The 14,456-nt window shown below is 46.0% G+C and overlaps 1 protein-coding gene across 1 annotated transcript in view; it reads right to left on the bottom strand.

Moving 5' to 3' along the window:
• Positions 1-14,456, bottom strand: part of plxna2 (plexin A2) — a 157,883-nt gene that overhangs the window by 56,620 nt on the left and 86,807 nt on the right. The window contains exons 6-8 of the mRNA XM_047584622.1: positions 5,207-5,330; positions 2,607-2,760; positions 557-653 (exon numbers count right to left, since the gene is read on the bottom strand). Coding sequence (XP_047440578.1) covers positions 557-653; positions 2,607-2,760; positions 5,207-5,330 — 375 coding nt within the window. The remainder of the gene's footprint in view (positions 1-556; positions 654-2,606; positions 2,761-5,206; positions 5,331-14,456) is intronic.

Consider the following 14,456-nt stretch of genomic DNA (forward strand, 5'->3'; position numbering starts at 1 on the left):
TAACGTCAGGGGTACAGTCAAAGGATGAAACGGCGTGCCACGATTCCCGCGCTCCTGCCCCTGCCGCCGTGATACCCTCGCGCCGCTGCTCTCCATTCAGCGATACTTCCGAGTCAGGAGTTTGGATCTCACACAAACAGAATCTGCCGCAACGGAATGAAGCGAGCAATTGCAGAAGGCAGCGCAGACAGTGAGATCTCCAATCCAGGGATTCATTTCAAAATCACTCAATCAGGGGCAGACATGGCATGAAAATTGGTATGAAATCCCCACTGAAGGCAGAAGGCAGAGTGTTTTGCAGCGCGGGCTGTGCAGCAAGAAGGCTTCGTTAGTGCAACAACGCAGACACTTCCTATTAGGGAGCACAGAGAGCAGCCAGTGATCACATTACATTAGTTTTTACACGGGGTATTTTTAGGGGACCGTGGCGGACTAAGGTTGAGGACAAATTGTAACTAATTCCCAGAACATTGATTCGCTGGTTTCGGGCAGTCAGTTTTGGGGGCTGTTTTTGTAAATGAAGAGAGAAATAATGGATCCAGATATTGATACTCACAGTTGGTGGACGCTGCAGTTGTAAAACTTGACCTCCGTGCTAATAAGCATCTGACCCGTCTCCTTAGAATTGAGCCTCAACTCGACGCCTGACCAGTCTGAAAGAGAGGAGACAAGAAATCAACATTGAATCAACATTTATTGAAACTTAATGCGACTTAATTCGGTCTTATACTCATTCGTTTTCTGTGGATTCCTAGTTGCGATGGCAAAAAGTGCACACGCGAAAAATGAAATGAAACGAAGTGTAGCATTTCCTTTGTAGGATTATATACAAGATAAAGGAACGCTGCTGGTGAAACTATACACTGTGTGTAAATGAGGTGCAAATTTCTATCTTATACAGAACCGTTTAATTTGTTTACCTGCATTTTGCTGAACACAGTCCTTGCTCTGTAAAAACAACCTCCCCATGAGAATACAGACTCCATGAATGTGTGTGTGTGTGTTTTCGTATATGTGTACGTGAAGAGCAGCCTGGATTTCAGATGACATTCAGTGTGTAGGAGGCTTGACTGACCCTCGGGTGCTCTGTTCTCTCCGCAGCACCTGTTGGGAATCAGGGTTTGTTTCGCACGAGGCTTTATAGCCGGCTCGCAGCAGACTTGTACGACTGCACATTTGTCTCGCAGGATCTGACGAAGAGGTGCAGAAGCCCTGTCCACACAAAGCTCCTCTGTGCTCCTTTCCCTTAGTGGGAAGTAGTGACAGCTATTTTCTTTAACCAGCGTCCCCACAGTAGAATCCTCAATTTCTATGTTTGTCGTTCGTCTGATCCCATTTCCTGTCCTCTCCTCTCTTCCTTTCTATCCCTGGCCATCACCACTGCGCAAACACTGCCCATGTGCAACAGATAGGGATACTTGCTACGGGGACGGGAGATGGAGGATGATAGCGGGGAGGTCGCGAGGGGCGGCCGCAGGGGAATGAATGTGGAGCGGAAAGGGAGGTGTAAACAGCTAGATGGACAGCTAGACGGACGGATGGACGGACGGACGGATGGATGGAGGGCTTACAGAGAGGACAGGCTGACATTTACCTGGGGGAGAACATTCATATTAGTGCCTGATGCCGTCACTCCCCATGGGATTGCTGGGCAAACAGGGCTGTCATTTACTCACAGGGAGGAGGATTACCAAACCCCCAAAACACACAGCACATGATATATTATTCAAGGTGTTTAGTTTTGTCACCCTGCAGCCATCTTGCCCGGCGAACAACAGGCGTTAATGTGAAATCATGATGTGTGTTTGTGTGTATATATATATGTATATATATATGTATATGTATTATTATATATTATTATTATTATATATATATTATATTATATTTTATATATTATAATATATTATATATTAAATATATTATATCTTTGGGTTTGTAGCTTCATGTCTCCTTGAATTTTTGAGATGAGGAAAAAGGGGCACTTTGATCTCTTGGTCTATGCTGAAAAAGAATCCGTTACTATAAATAAATGCATTTATTATTTATTACATGACTGTCAGTTGCATATTTACCAGGTGCCACTCTCAGAAGTACACAGCAGACCAGCTGCCAGTGCCTCAGCTATGCAAAGACAGTAATCTATCTTGTGATTCCCTCTAATCGACTCTAATGACCGACTGAAGCTGCCTGTTAGACCGTCTCCTATTAGTCAAATCTGAGGGCGGTAATTTGGTGTACTGCAGTTCGACCACAGACCGGGGGGCTCAGTCTGTTCCTCCGTCAGATCTAATGTGGGCAGGTCGCACATGCGGCACACTTCACAACAAGACAGCCTATCCTGTACCAGCGGGTGACTGTTACATAGGCAGCCCCCGGTGCTGGATCACTACAGATGTTTCGGCGTCTGATGTGTCTGCAGATGAGCAATTAGCTCAGCATAAATGAGCATAGATTGAAATCCTACAAAGGCGCCGGTACGATGGGCCTCGTCTAATCGGCGCGACCGGGCCACTGTGGCGTTGGCTATGCAGAAAAGTGGAGGCAGACCACTCACCGGCTTGCGGTAAATGCACGCGAGTGTCTCGGCGTCTGTTCGCTATATCTACCTTGGTCAGTGGGGATGAGCGGGACATCTTTGGCAGCCGGAGACACGCAGAGTATCTGGTTGCCGTTGACCTTCCCCTCCACCTCCGTCAGGTTTCCAAAGGAGCAGGTGATGCCTGCAGAAAGGTCCGGAACGTCGCTCACCTTCACCAGCAGCTGCACATGGGGCACATGACATGTGTTATGGGTGAAAAAGCTGGTCGTAGACAGTCAAACTTTCATACAGTACCTGATGACTGTGATGCGTCATACTAGCATAAAAAAAAAAAAAAAAAACAGAAGAATCCTTTTGTACGAGGCTAACAAACACAACAGTTGCATTTTTGGAAGAGACATGACAGTCTGGGAGGAAATCGTGGCTTGAATGCGGCAGCATAATAAGCTCCAAGCAAGAACACGCTGCTGTTGGCAAAGCTGTCCGTCCACTTAGCCAAGAATTGTTTCACTGCCTTAGCATTATAAGGGGAATAAGGCTGTATTTAAATCTGAAATTACAGTTCATCGGTAGAAGGTATCATTTCAGAGCTGCGTGAAGGAATTTGGAAAAACAGCCACTTGGCAAATTACATTTGTTCCTCCCTCCATCTCTTGAATACACCGGGAGTGACAGATACAGGGAAAAAAAAAACTGAAAACACACTGTGGACCGTCGTACATATGCAACATGCGACGCATATGCAGATGCACATGAAGGCGTTTGAAGTCATTCTCTGGAGAGCAGTGACACTGGGGCAGGGACGTTCAGCTGCTCTCCCTATAAATAAACGTATTCTGCACAGGGTGTGTGATCTGGCTCTACAGCCAAGAGAGGCAGTCTGGATAATTATCACCATGGCATTTCACAGCCTTGTTCCATTAGCCGTTATTTTTGGGCCATATCGTTTGAAGTTTCTCTTTGTTTTATCTGCCTCTCACTAAACACCACGGAGCTGCTGGGACAGGCAAGGCAGCTGAGCAGCTTAACTGTAGGTCTTTCAAGAGATGCTGACTGTCTCAGTAGCTGACTACACTTCCTCCCTCGTTAACCGGCTCACTCTGCTCCTCATTGAGAGGACGGATGATTTCTTTTCTTTTTTTTTTTTCCCTCTTCTGAGGACCTCTTGCCTTGCCCTGTTTTACTTTCACTGTGTTTGTGTTGCTTCGCTCAGAGGTGTCAGAGATCCTTGATTACAGCAATCACGGCAATCAATGTCTTTTGTTCAGCGCAGAATTCCGTAGAGTAACCTCTCACATTAATTAGCTCTCATCGTTCTCAGACACACATATACAGATAAACAAAAATTCGCTCGCGTGCGCATTCTCACACGCACACACACACACACACCAAAAAAAACAAAAAAAAAAACAGCGACAACGCAGAGACAGCAAATAAACTTGTCCCTGAGCGTTAAGCTTTTGCTCTTTTTGTTTTCCTGCCTTCCCTGATGATGGTGGAGGTGGGTGTTTTTGCAACTTGGCAGCAACCAACCCTAATTGGCGGCAGATTTTTAGTAAAGGTAATTTGATTGTTTTCTCTGTCTCGGTGCCCACATGAAGAGGCAGGGTTGCCATGGAGATAGCTGTACGTCCCTGCGGAATGTGTAAAACCGCGTGAATTTGTGAATGGTTTTGTGAATGACCCTGTTGCCACTGACGTGGGAAAAGAAGCGCATGTATGCACCGACTGCTGACCTGTAATAAAAACACTTTCTGTTTACAAGGTGGACAAGGGAGTGCGAGCGTGGGTGTGACACATCACGACGTGCGGGGTGAGTCACAACTGACACGCTGATGTCTGGTGTTTTTACATTTTATTTTAAAGCATCTTCAGACAGTTTGTATTGTTATTGACACTATATAAATAAAATTGAAATTGAAGTGTGATGTTGTCATTCTGAACTAAGATACACAGAAAACTGACATGCTCTTTATTAAGCCAGGTTCTTGCTGTGCAATTTGAGGAGACGTTTCTACGGAAATCGGTCCTGATGAAAGGGGAAAGAGTTGTCTCATGTCTGCATATCTGTAAGGAAACCACTCTCAGGAGGAAGCTTTACATTATACTCCATATACTCCAATCTTGTAGAGTCACACACTACCTCAAACCTAAGCAGATTCATTCGGATGGTCTGGAAAAAAAAAAGTGGATGAAATGACCCTTCAGAAGTCTGGGTATTTAAAGCCAGTGTCAGATGTACGCCATCCACCAGAACCTGAAACTGTCAGAGCCAAGTTCACTCATGATCCCTGCCTGTTTTCACCGAGTCCATGTGGAAAAGCAGTACTGCGCTCAGCTGCACTCGGACAACTTTAACACCTACACACCCACCCACACAAACATGTCTTGGCACACATATTGACTGCTCTGTAACAAGTGAGCATATGCACGCTGTAACACCCACGCGAGGCTCTTACGAACCTTCCCATCTAATGTTTATGCATCAGCCACAATCAAGACGAGGCGAACTGCTACGTGGGATCGTTTAAAACGCTCTGCCTCTGTTACGTGGGCAGGGAATATGTAGATGGGAGCAGATTTTTCATTGTCGAGTGTGCGCGGCGGCGGCCGACATCGCAGGTATTTTGTGTGCCGTGTGTAGGTGTGTGCTGCGCGCAGACTTACAAGTACGCTAGGCTCTGACACAGCAATGCTGTCTGGGTACACGGTGGCCTTCACACACTGGCTGAGAGACGCGGCGAAGCGGTATGGCTCGTCTGCGCGCTCGCAACGGTTCCTTTGAGAGCATCTGGAAAGAGGGACAGAGGAGAGATGACAGAGAGAGAGGGTGTTACTGATATTTGCGTTTCACTGGTGACACTGTAGCATCAAGAGAAAATAAGTTAAACACGGTGGTTACAATAGGACATTAAACACAAGCTCCCATATGGATGAATACATTACAGGAAAAAAGAGGGGCTGCCAAAGTTATAATAAAACCTAAGTGCAGCAACAACAATGATATGAATGAATTCTGATGGTGCAATAAATGCTTCAGTATAACACTAAGTAGCTATTTAAGGTGGGGGTGAGGAACACTAATTATGGCAGAAATTGAAACCTATCCAAAAAAAAACAGAACAAAGGGGAGGAAGAGAAGAGGATTAAACGTCACAAACGCTAACAGTATACACTGTCCAAGAAATGGAATATTAAAGAACGGTGTGGTGCTGTGGGGAGGAAATAACACTGTCACCGTCTCCTCAACATGATGTTAATGGTTCACTTTTGTGACAGGAAATGAGTGCCCATGTCTGAATGTCCTATTTTACAAGACACTGTATTGGCAGTTGTATCTGCAACCGGTCCGTGACAGGCTTCATCAACAACACCCAGGGCCCTGCAGACTCTTTTCCTGCTCCATCAACACGACACGTCACATTGACATAAAGTCTCCAGCACATTCCCTGGAGTATTAGCCTTGTAAGGTTTCTCCGACTCTATACTGTAAACACTGCACACTAACAAATTGCACATCCATGCACAAAGTGGACAACATCTGAAATACAAATTTTCTTATTCTTAACAGCTACTTGCTTGTGTACTGTTATTGTTATGCACTGAACACCAAGACAAGGTCCTTGTATGTGTACTGGTAATACAGTCTGATTCATAGAAATGTATAAGCTGTACTCTTTGATCCCGGCATCACATGGATTCAAACCAGATGCTTAAAGTTTGTGCACTCACTTTGTCTTCTTTTGTGCTGTCTGTATTGGTCATGTTTGGCAAAATGCACTAGAGCCTGAATGCAAGCTATTATTGTTGTTACCGGGCTGTTTTATTTTTCTGTTAATTTGCAAAACAGGTGGTACATTAAAATTTGTTGTTTTATGAATTGGGTAAAAAAAAAAAAAAAACAGTTGGAAAATGTTGTCATAGGAATGTTCATTTAAAGAGACTCTGGCCAACAATAACTAGGACGAGTAGTTCTATAAAGTGGTAGGAAATCTCAGAAACTGCGAATCCACTGGCTGTCTCTGATGGCTTGGTTTCTTTGGACCGTCTTTCAGGGGTTCCAGTGTAGCCAGCAGACAGCGGAAAACCGAGCCAAGACTGTCTGTTCTGTGTGCAGGTCATTGTTTTCTACGGTCCAACTACCGACTTGAGATATGAAAATAGAGTTGCACGATGAGGATTTTTCAGTCAGTTAAGAAACGCACAGTTGGCTTGCTTGCTGACCAACCGACACATTTTTAAAAAAAAGGAAAAAAAAAAAATCTAATCAACCACTTCAAGTTTGATTACTCAAGAACAATACCACTCAGAGTGGTTCTGACTTTTGTGATAGAAACGTCAGAGTCTTGGCTTTCAAAAGAGACCAAGCCCATGTATGAGTACCAAAATGTTCATGAACAGCATTTATTTCCTTTTTTTTTTTTGAAAAAAGGCTGGAATGAGGTTAGAATCTTAACTCCAGATTCTGCATATTCATACAGAGATCTTTAAGTGGCCTCTAGAGCTTTACATTCCCAGTAAGCTGCAGAAACAAGTGGTGGCCCAGCAGTTAACCCACCGCCACCTGTGGGTAATTTAATACACTTTTATTAACTAACTATGACGCCATAGTACAATGGACTGCACTCAGAGATTATATCCTTCAACCAAGCCTTACTTTGAAGCTGTAACTAGTGCAAATTACAAGGGGCTCACTCATAAGAGATCTTAATGGTCAGACAGTGTATCAAGGACCACACGGCACTGCCACATCCCTCATTAAAACTCTGCTGCCTCCTACTTCTTATTAAAACTATGTGTTCCCTACACCCTATTACACGAAAGGCTCTCTATTCTCATCTAAAGTCTTGTGTCTGGCTAACTGGCTGACTGGTCACAGCAGCTTTAATTGGACTCTGATGGGCCAGTCGCTGTCCATGGTGCTGACGTGTCACTACGAGCTCTGCCTGTTCTCCGCTAGCTGTGTGTGTGTGTGTGTGTGTGTGTGTGTGTGTGCAGAGTGCGTTAGGGTCTACTACATCATGCTTCTTAAGCACATACTCTCACGTATACTGACTCTTGCTACATCTTCATCCACAGCCTCTGTGTGTAATTATGTTGTCAGAAGTTCAAGCCATATCCAGCAGACGCACATGAACAAGCACAAGCAAGCCAATGCTCGCTCTCTCTCTCTCTCTCTCTCTCTCACATGCACACACACAAATGCACGCACAGACACACACACATACACACAAAGACACACACACACTCATATTCAGAGTACTCCCTGGGGGTTTTAGAGAGCAGCATAGTGCAGAATTAGTGTAGTAGTGTGAATCTCCCACCGGGGGGGCCACTGCAGTGGGTTTTTTTTTTCTCCTTAGAATTATTACCTGGCGTCTACCTTCACTGCTTTGGTAACTGTATTTCTCAGTTTTAAATGTGACGTTTTTATTCTCCCAACGCTTCATTTTATAAATTCCACTCCACCACTGTTACATTTGCCACATTTTCTCTCTCTCTTTCCAATATCTGTCCAGGTCTCTCCCTTTTGTCTCACTCTTTCACAAGTTGAAATTAGTACTCCTTTCTTGGGTAAGGTGTTACTGTCTGCAATTTGGCGCCTTTTTTTACATTCACAATGGCTGCAGAAAATGATAGTTAATGTGCTTTCAGGTGTGGGCTGCGTTTTATGCCGTGTCTCCAACCTGTGCGGGTAGAGATGCAAAAACCTGGGCGTCATTAGCTGACAAAAAGCTGTGCATTGATTTTCCCCAGCGCGATTAAAAAAAAAAAAAATCATTTTGGCGGGGTGAAGATGACTAGCGCAACAAGGGGGCGAGGCTGCGGGGGTGGAAGGCATGCAGGATGGCTGCTGTTGCCATGGTTTCGGGAGATGGCCATTATCGCTGTGTAGTTAGAAGCTGACCCTTTGCCTCTCTCATTAGCTGAAGTGCATGCCACTGAGTGTTGACTAGAATCCTGCCCTCCTCATATTGCCCCTGACCCTCTCCCTGTAGATCTTCCTGTCTGGCCAGGGCCTGTCACTCAGCAGCTTCACCGACGCTCGGTGTTTCATCACATATATGTGCCTAAACAAACGCCTCCATGTATGTACAGATGGGCGGCACAAAGGCATGCCGCTATTTCAGTCCATCCTCCGTAACAAGGAGCTGATAACAATTTCCCCTCCAGCGCAATCTACAGGCGGTCGACCTGGGTGTTGTGCCGTCTCAGCCTTGTTCATGGTGCTGAAGCTGCAGCTCACACTTTCATCCTCTCTGGCATCTACAACTACACCGCAGCACACGGAGGCTTCTGCGGGTAAGAGTCTCATTCCATGCAGACATGTGAGGTGAGTCAACAGAAAAATTAATAGAACAAAATAGTGTATATTGTTCACTCCTGTGGCAGTTTGTGTGAGCTGCACTGATTTTGGTTGGAGCTCTAAGGTCCAAACGAAGCTTATGCGTGGTAAGTGTAATTGAGTAAACTTTATCTGAAGTCAAGTTTAATTTGAACTGTCTATCTGCAGAAGTACATTACATGTCAGGAAGGATTAAGTTAGATGAGGCTAGACCTTGGGGTCCGTTCGACCACTGCCTGCTCCTCATTCTATTGCCCTAGACAGGAAATTACACTGTTGTCTCTTCTGCAGGAATTGTTAGACACACAGACATCCACAGAGTAAATGCAACCACTCACTCATTCAAACTAAAACCTCAAGTCGCATTTAAACTGGACAATGGCGAAATAATAATAATAAAAAAACATTAATATATTCTGACATTTATGGATGCATAATAACATACACTTGTACTTCACACATTTACACACACATATATACACACATCCCGGCCTTGAGAGCGGAGCCAGAGTGGCAGGCAACGGGGACAGATTTCTGTTCATCTCTCCCTCCTCCCCTTCCTTTACGACATCTAAGGACTTGAATGAAAGTGTGAAGGCCTGTCTGATTGCAGCTCTCGCTGTGAGCACCATGTTTAAAAACAGGAGGAGAGAACAGAGGGGGAGCCATTTTAAAAAATGCCCTCCCCTCCCTCACAGGAGCCCGACCGCGGAACGCCACAGAGAAAGGAAAATAGGGGAACAACGGAATTGCACTGGTGGCGGGGTAAGAGGACCGGTGGGAGACGTACGGTGGGAAGACGCAGCGGATGTATAGAAAGGACGAACCAGATGTGCTGTACATTGAATATTTGATGTGCTTGACAGAGCTTTACTGGTTTAAAGTGGGAGCCTGTTATGTTTGAAAATCACGGGCGTGATTTGATTTGGTTGAATGGAGCCGTAGTTGGGGGAGTAGGTTTCCTGAGGAACACGTTAATGCAAACATGTATGAAGGCTGACTGAGCTGGGACTTCAGCTCCCCAACATGAAAATCATTAGGTAAGCAGTGATGTGAAGGGCTGCTCTGCAACGGGCTGCTCATCCGCATAGGAGCACTCACAGGCGGATCATTTTTTTCCTTCAGTTTTTTATCCTCATTCTTAGCGATTCAGGTGAGAATAACCATTTGGATGCAGAGGAGTGCAGCGAAGAAGGAATAAAATAGTGGGGGGAAGAAGGGTTGTCAGTTTCAAACCACCACAGAGATGCTAAACTCCTCAAGTGGCTCTGTGGGCTTTTGGTGACATGTGAAGGGGTGCGGTTTGAAACCCAACATTCGTGTCGGGGGTCAAACACAGGCACTGCAGCTCATTCTCAGTGCAGTGTAAAGTACGTTGGCTTAAACACGAACAGCAAAACAAACATAACAACGCGCGTGCGCACACATACGGGATTCGCGAAAACGTGTCAATCTCTGTCAAACGTACTGAAAGAGAAGGAGAGAAAAAAAATTATTTACAAAGAGGCCGTTGCTCAGTACTCCGCACCAGACTGTGGTTTTACTCGCGTGGGCTGAGCAGAGAACGAACGTTAAAGGAAGCAGAGCAGCCATGGAAGCCTCTCAGCATGGAAGCAAGGCGCTCGAACACACTTGGGTTCTAGCGTCATTAACTGCGATATATGTTGCCTGCCCACACGCACTGTACACACTGGTGCAGTATTTCAGCACAACGCCACCTGTACACCCTCCACGTGCTCATATTGATAGACCGGCGTGTTTGTGATCGATATCTCATTAGGCGCAATTGGGAAGATGGATGCAGCTTCCCCCTGACTGCTAACCGAGGCTGTACTTGATGAGTTGGCCATTAGACACGCGGCCCGACATCCACAATGGACTCAAGCAGCCATTTCCATCGCTGGGCTAATTGTTGTTGCCATTGGTAAATTAGAAGAGATTTTATGGTCGGTGTTTAACATCATTTGGAACACAGGGACGGACGTGCCCCAACAGGCTAAAAGACGAGTCATAAAACAAGACTCGACTGCCTGTTTTTAATTCATTTCAGGCATTTTGATTTTAAGAAACAGAAATTAGTTCCCGTCTTAAAGTGGGTTTCAAGATAGGTGTGTGTATATAAACACTATCCAGTTAGAGAACTGACTCTCCCCGCTGGCAGATGCTGTACAGACTCTGCTCCAGCCAGGATCCGGACCCAGTCATTTGGCACCTTTTAAGTTCATACCGCCAACTTGTAAAAAGGGGACAGCTACGCCAATCAGCCTGCTGTGTGGGATATTGCTGACACAGATCTGAGCGCTTTAGCCACATGCAATCTGACAGTATAATACAATACAGTATCAGAGTGTAGTAGTTGAGATGTTGTTCTGCTCTGAGCAGCCCTCAGATGACTGACTCACTCTCTGCTGGGGCTCGCTACACCAATATCCCCAAGCTGTCACTCTAAAAACAAACGGCCGCTGATTTTGACACAAACAGCACAGAATAACTTAAGGACATAATACATAAAAGCGGCAGGTCTTCAGTATAAACTAGATTGGTTACAGTCGCTGCCGACCTTGGCCCTAGATCACTCTTGGACAGAAGTCAGACTCGCTGCTAATCCTGACAAATCTCAACAAAATCACTCCCGTCCTCTCCTGGAATGTGAGCGAGCTGAGAGGATGGCGAGGGATGTGGGGCATTTTGAGATGGAAAAGCCTCTTTTGGGCATGATTAGAGAGCTAATCTAACAGAGACAAGATGCAGGCTAGGGAGGGAGGGAGGGAGGGAGGGAGAGGGAGAGCAGCACCATAACGCCATGTTTTTGGATTGTGGTCATTCGAAGGCTGAGCCACCCATTCACGGGGCCGCGACTGAAGAGCGCTCCAGATGATGAGCTCCCTTTGAGCCGCAATCAAAATGCTGCTCGGTTTTGTGGGCCGATGAGTGTGCAGCATCAAACACTCTCTCCCTCTCTCATTCTTTCCCCGTTCTTATCCTCACTCTTTTTTTTCCTCTCCCTTCTCATTCTTCATGCATTCAGTGGGTGCCTAGCAGCTGCTGGTAATTAAAGGACTTTAGAGTCTCACACCACGCCGAATCAGAGGAAGAAGAAAGCAAGTGGAGAGACGGGGGAAGACAGAGACGCCACTCCTGGTCAGCTCACTCTCCTGCAACGTTCTCTCTTCCTCATCACTGCAAACCAAACTAACGTCCTTCCATGTTCCTAATTAGCCACCTTAGAATGCCGCACTTCAGCGAGCATGCACCCGCAAACATAAAGGAAAGAGGAGAGGGACACGGGGTTTGGAGGAGAAGAAACGAGCATGGATATTGTGGATGGCAGCTGCAGGGGGAAGGAGGAGGGTGATCAAAGCGAGAGGTGTTTATGTGTGGCAAGCCAGCCATCTCTGTGTGGAGTGTGGAAGAGCCGATTCCAGAGGGGAGAGTGTCTAAATGGGAGACGGCGCAGGAGTGAGCCTCGCTGAGCTGGGAGGGGATGAGATGAGTGGCATAGTTTAGATGCTAGCTTTGCTGCGAGAGGGGGGAGAGAGGGAGGCGCGAACATGGGGAAGGAGGAAAGATAATTTTATAAAATCAACAATGGCTTAGGGATGGATGATGGGAAATCGGGGAAATGGATGGGAAAGGGGGCTAGAGGAAGCGGCAGCGATCACAGCTGTGCATGGCACAACGGCTGGCAAGAAATGTGATTTTGGGTGTGTGGGATGAGGGGAGCTCTTCACCAGAAGGATGCAGCTGCTTTTTCTGCAGCAGTGCTTGACAGATATTTCCTTTCTATTCTTGGTTATACTGTACATTCTTGTGGTCTTGGTGCTAACGAGAGCAGTGTTAAAGATATTCGGATGGCACTTTAATCGAAATCGAAGTGACCCCACGTGATTACTTGTGTTATTTTTAAACTGTGCTAATGTGTTTCCATTAACTAGTTTAAGAGGACTTGACACGACTGCGTCGTCATACATTCAACGCCGCTTCCAATACACGTTCCGATGAGGTGTTCTTCTGTCGGGACATGGCAGCTTGACATCATGAATGGTGTTTTTGAAAAGTGGAAGAGGCTGAATCAGTCTCGGCTCTGTCAAGATGTATTCAGATAATCTCTCTCCCTCACTGTTTACACATGCTCTTTTTGATATGTCAACTTGTCCACCTTTGTTGATGCAGAAACTTATTTTTGACAGTATTTGAAATATTTTTTCTGGCATTGACAAAACTGTCACTGCAATCATCGCTCTTTTAAATACACAGCGATCGGGCTTAACATTACGGCCACCTTCCAGATACTGAACGTTGTTAGTGGGTTGGCTGTGTGCTCTCTGTGGACCAGGCTTGTTCCAGTGATCTTATGGACTTGGAGGCCAGGTCAACACCTTGTGTTGTTTTTCATGTTTTCTGAGTTGTTCCTACACAGTTTGGTGTTTTTGTGTGTCTGTGTCAGGCTGCATCCTGCTGCAATACACCAAACACTACAGGGGCAGAGGAGCTCATTCTCCAGCAGACTGATTCAGCTCTGCTCCCATAGCGAACACTAAAGAACTTCCTTTATACCCTACTCCATCCAGCTGTATAATAACTAAGGTACTATGACCAAGCAATTTCCCTTGTGGGTCATTAAAGTCAGTCTATGTCTATGGTTTGGGGGTGCCTGGTCTAGTCTAGGTGGGTGGCACATGTCAAAGTAACATCCACATGAATGCCAGGTCTAAGAGTTTCCGAGCAGAACATTGTCACAAGATGTTATTTACTTCTCCTGTCAGTGGTCAGAATCTTGTGGCTGATCCGTGTATGTGTTTGAACCCATAGAAGAGATAACTGTTCTTCCAGTAACTTCTTTTGTTCTTTGCAGTAACTCAGTGAGAGCTGACTGGGGTCCTGTGACACTCACTGTGGGCTCAGGATACAGAAAGTGGCATTAGAACCAGAGACAGGTGGCACAAGGGTTCACAGTGTTGAGAGAACAGATGGCTGTTCTAATGCAATTCAGGGTGCTGACCCTTTCTCCCCGCAGTGCAGCGGTCCACACGCTTTTCGTGCGTGTACACAAAAATGGACCCCGCGCGGACCCACGCGTGCGTTCACACACTCGGCCTCAAAGTGTCGCGCATTCACTCGAGAAGGTATTTACACACCCAACAGCAGCTGTTTTGCTCGTCACAGCTGCTTTTAACATAACGCCACCAAAACCCATTCCCCTTTTAACATGCTGTGGATTTGAGCTCCTACCGACCTGAATTATTCCATTCCCCACCACACCTACACAAAAGCATATGATTAACAGCCTAGCACGGAGGCTTACGTTGTGGCAAATGATCCCTGAGTGAAGGCACGCGGGCCGCAGAGAATACAGAGGTTTAGTCAGCCCCTCCCGTTCTTTTGCAAGCACATGCTGAATTACCTTGTCGCTAGGCAATTATTTGTCCTGTCCCAGCTTTGGAGTGATGTAAATTACTTTAAGTGCACTTTGCAGGGGCCGCCATCACGATAATGATGATTGCTGCAGCGCTCTGACACACACAAATATTCAGCTATACCTTTAAAAAGAAGGTTTGCATTTAGGAAGGG

This window comes from Mugil cephalus, chromosome 1 (genome assembly GCF_022458985.1).
Source record: "Mugil cephalus isolate CIBA_MC_2020 chromosome 1, CIBA_Mcephalus_1.1, whole genome shotgun sequence".
Classification (NCBI taxonomy): domain Eukaryota; kingdom Metazoa; phylum Chordata; class Actinopteri; order Mugiliformes; family Mugilidae; genus Mugil; species Mugil cephalus.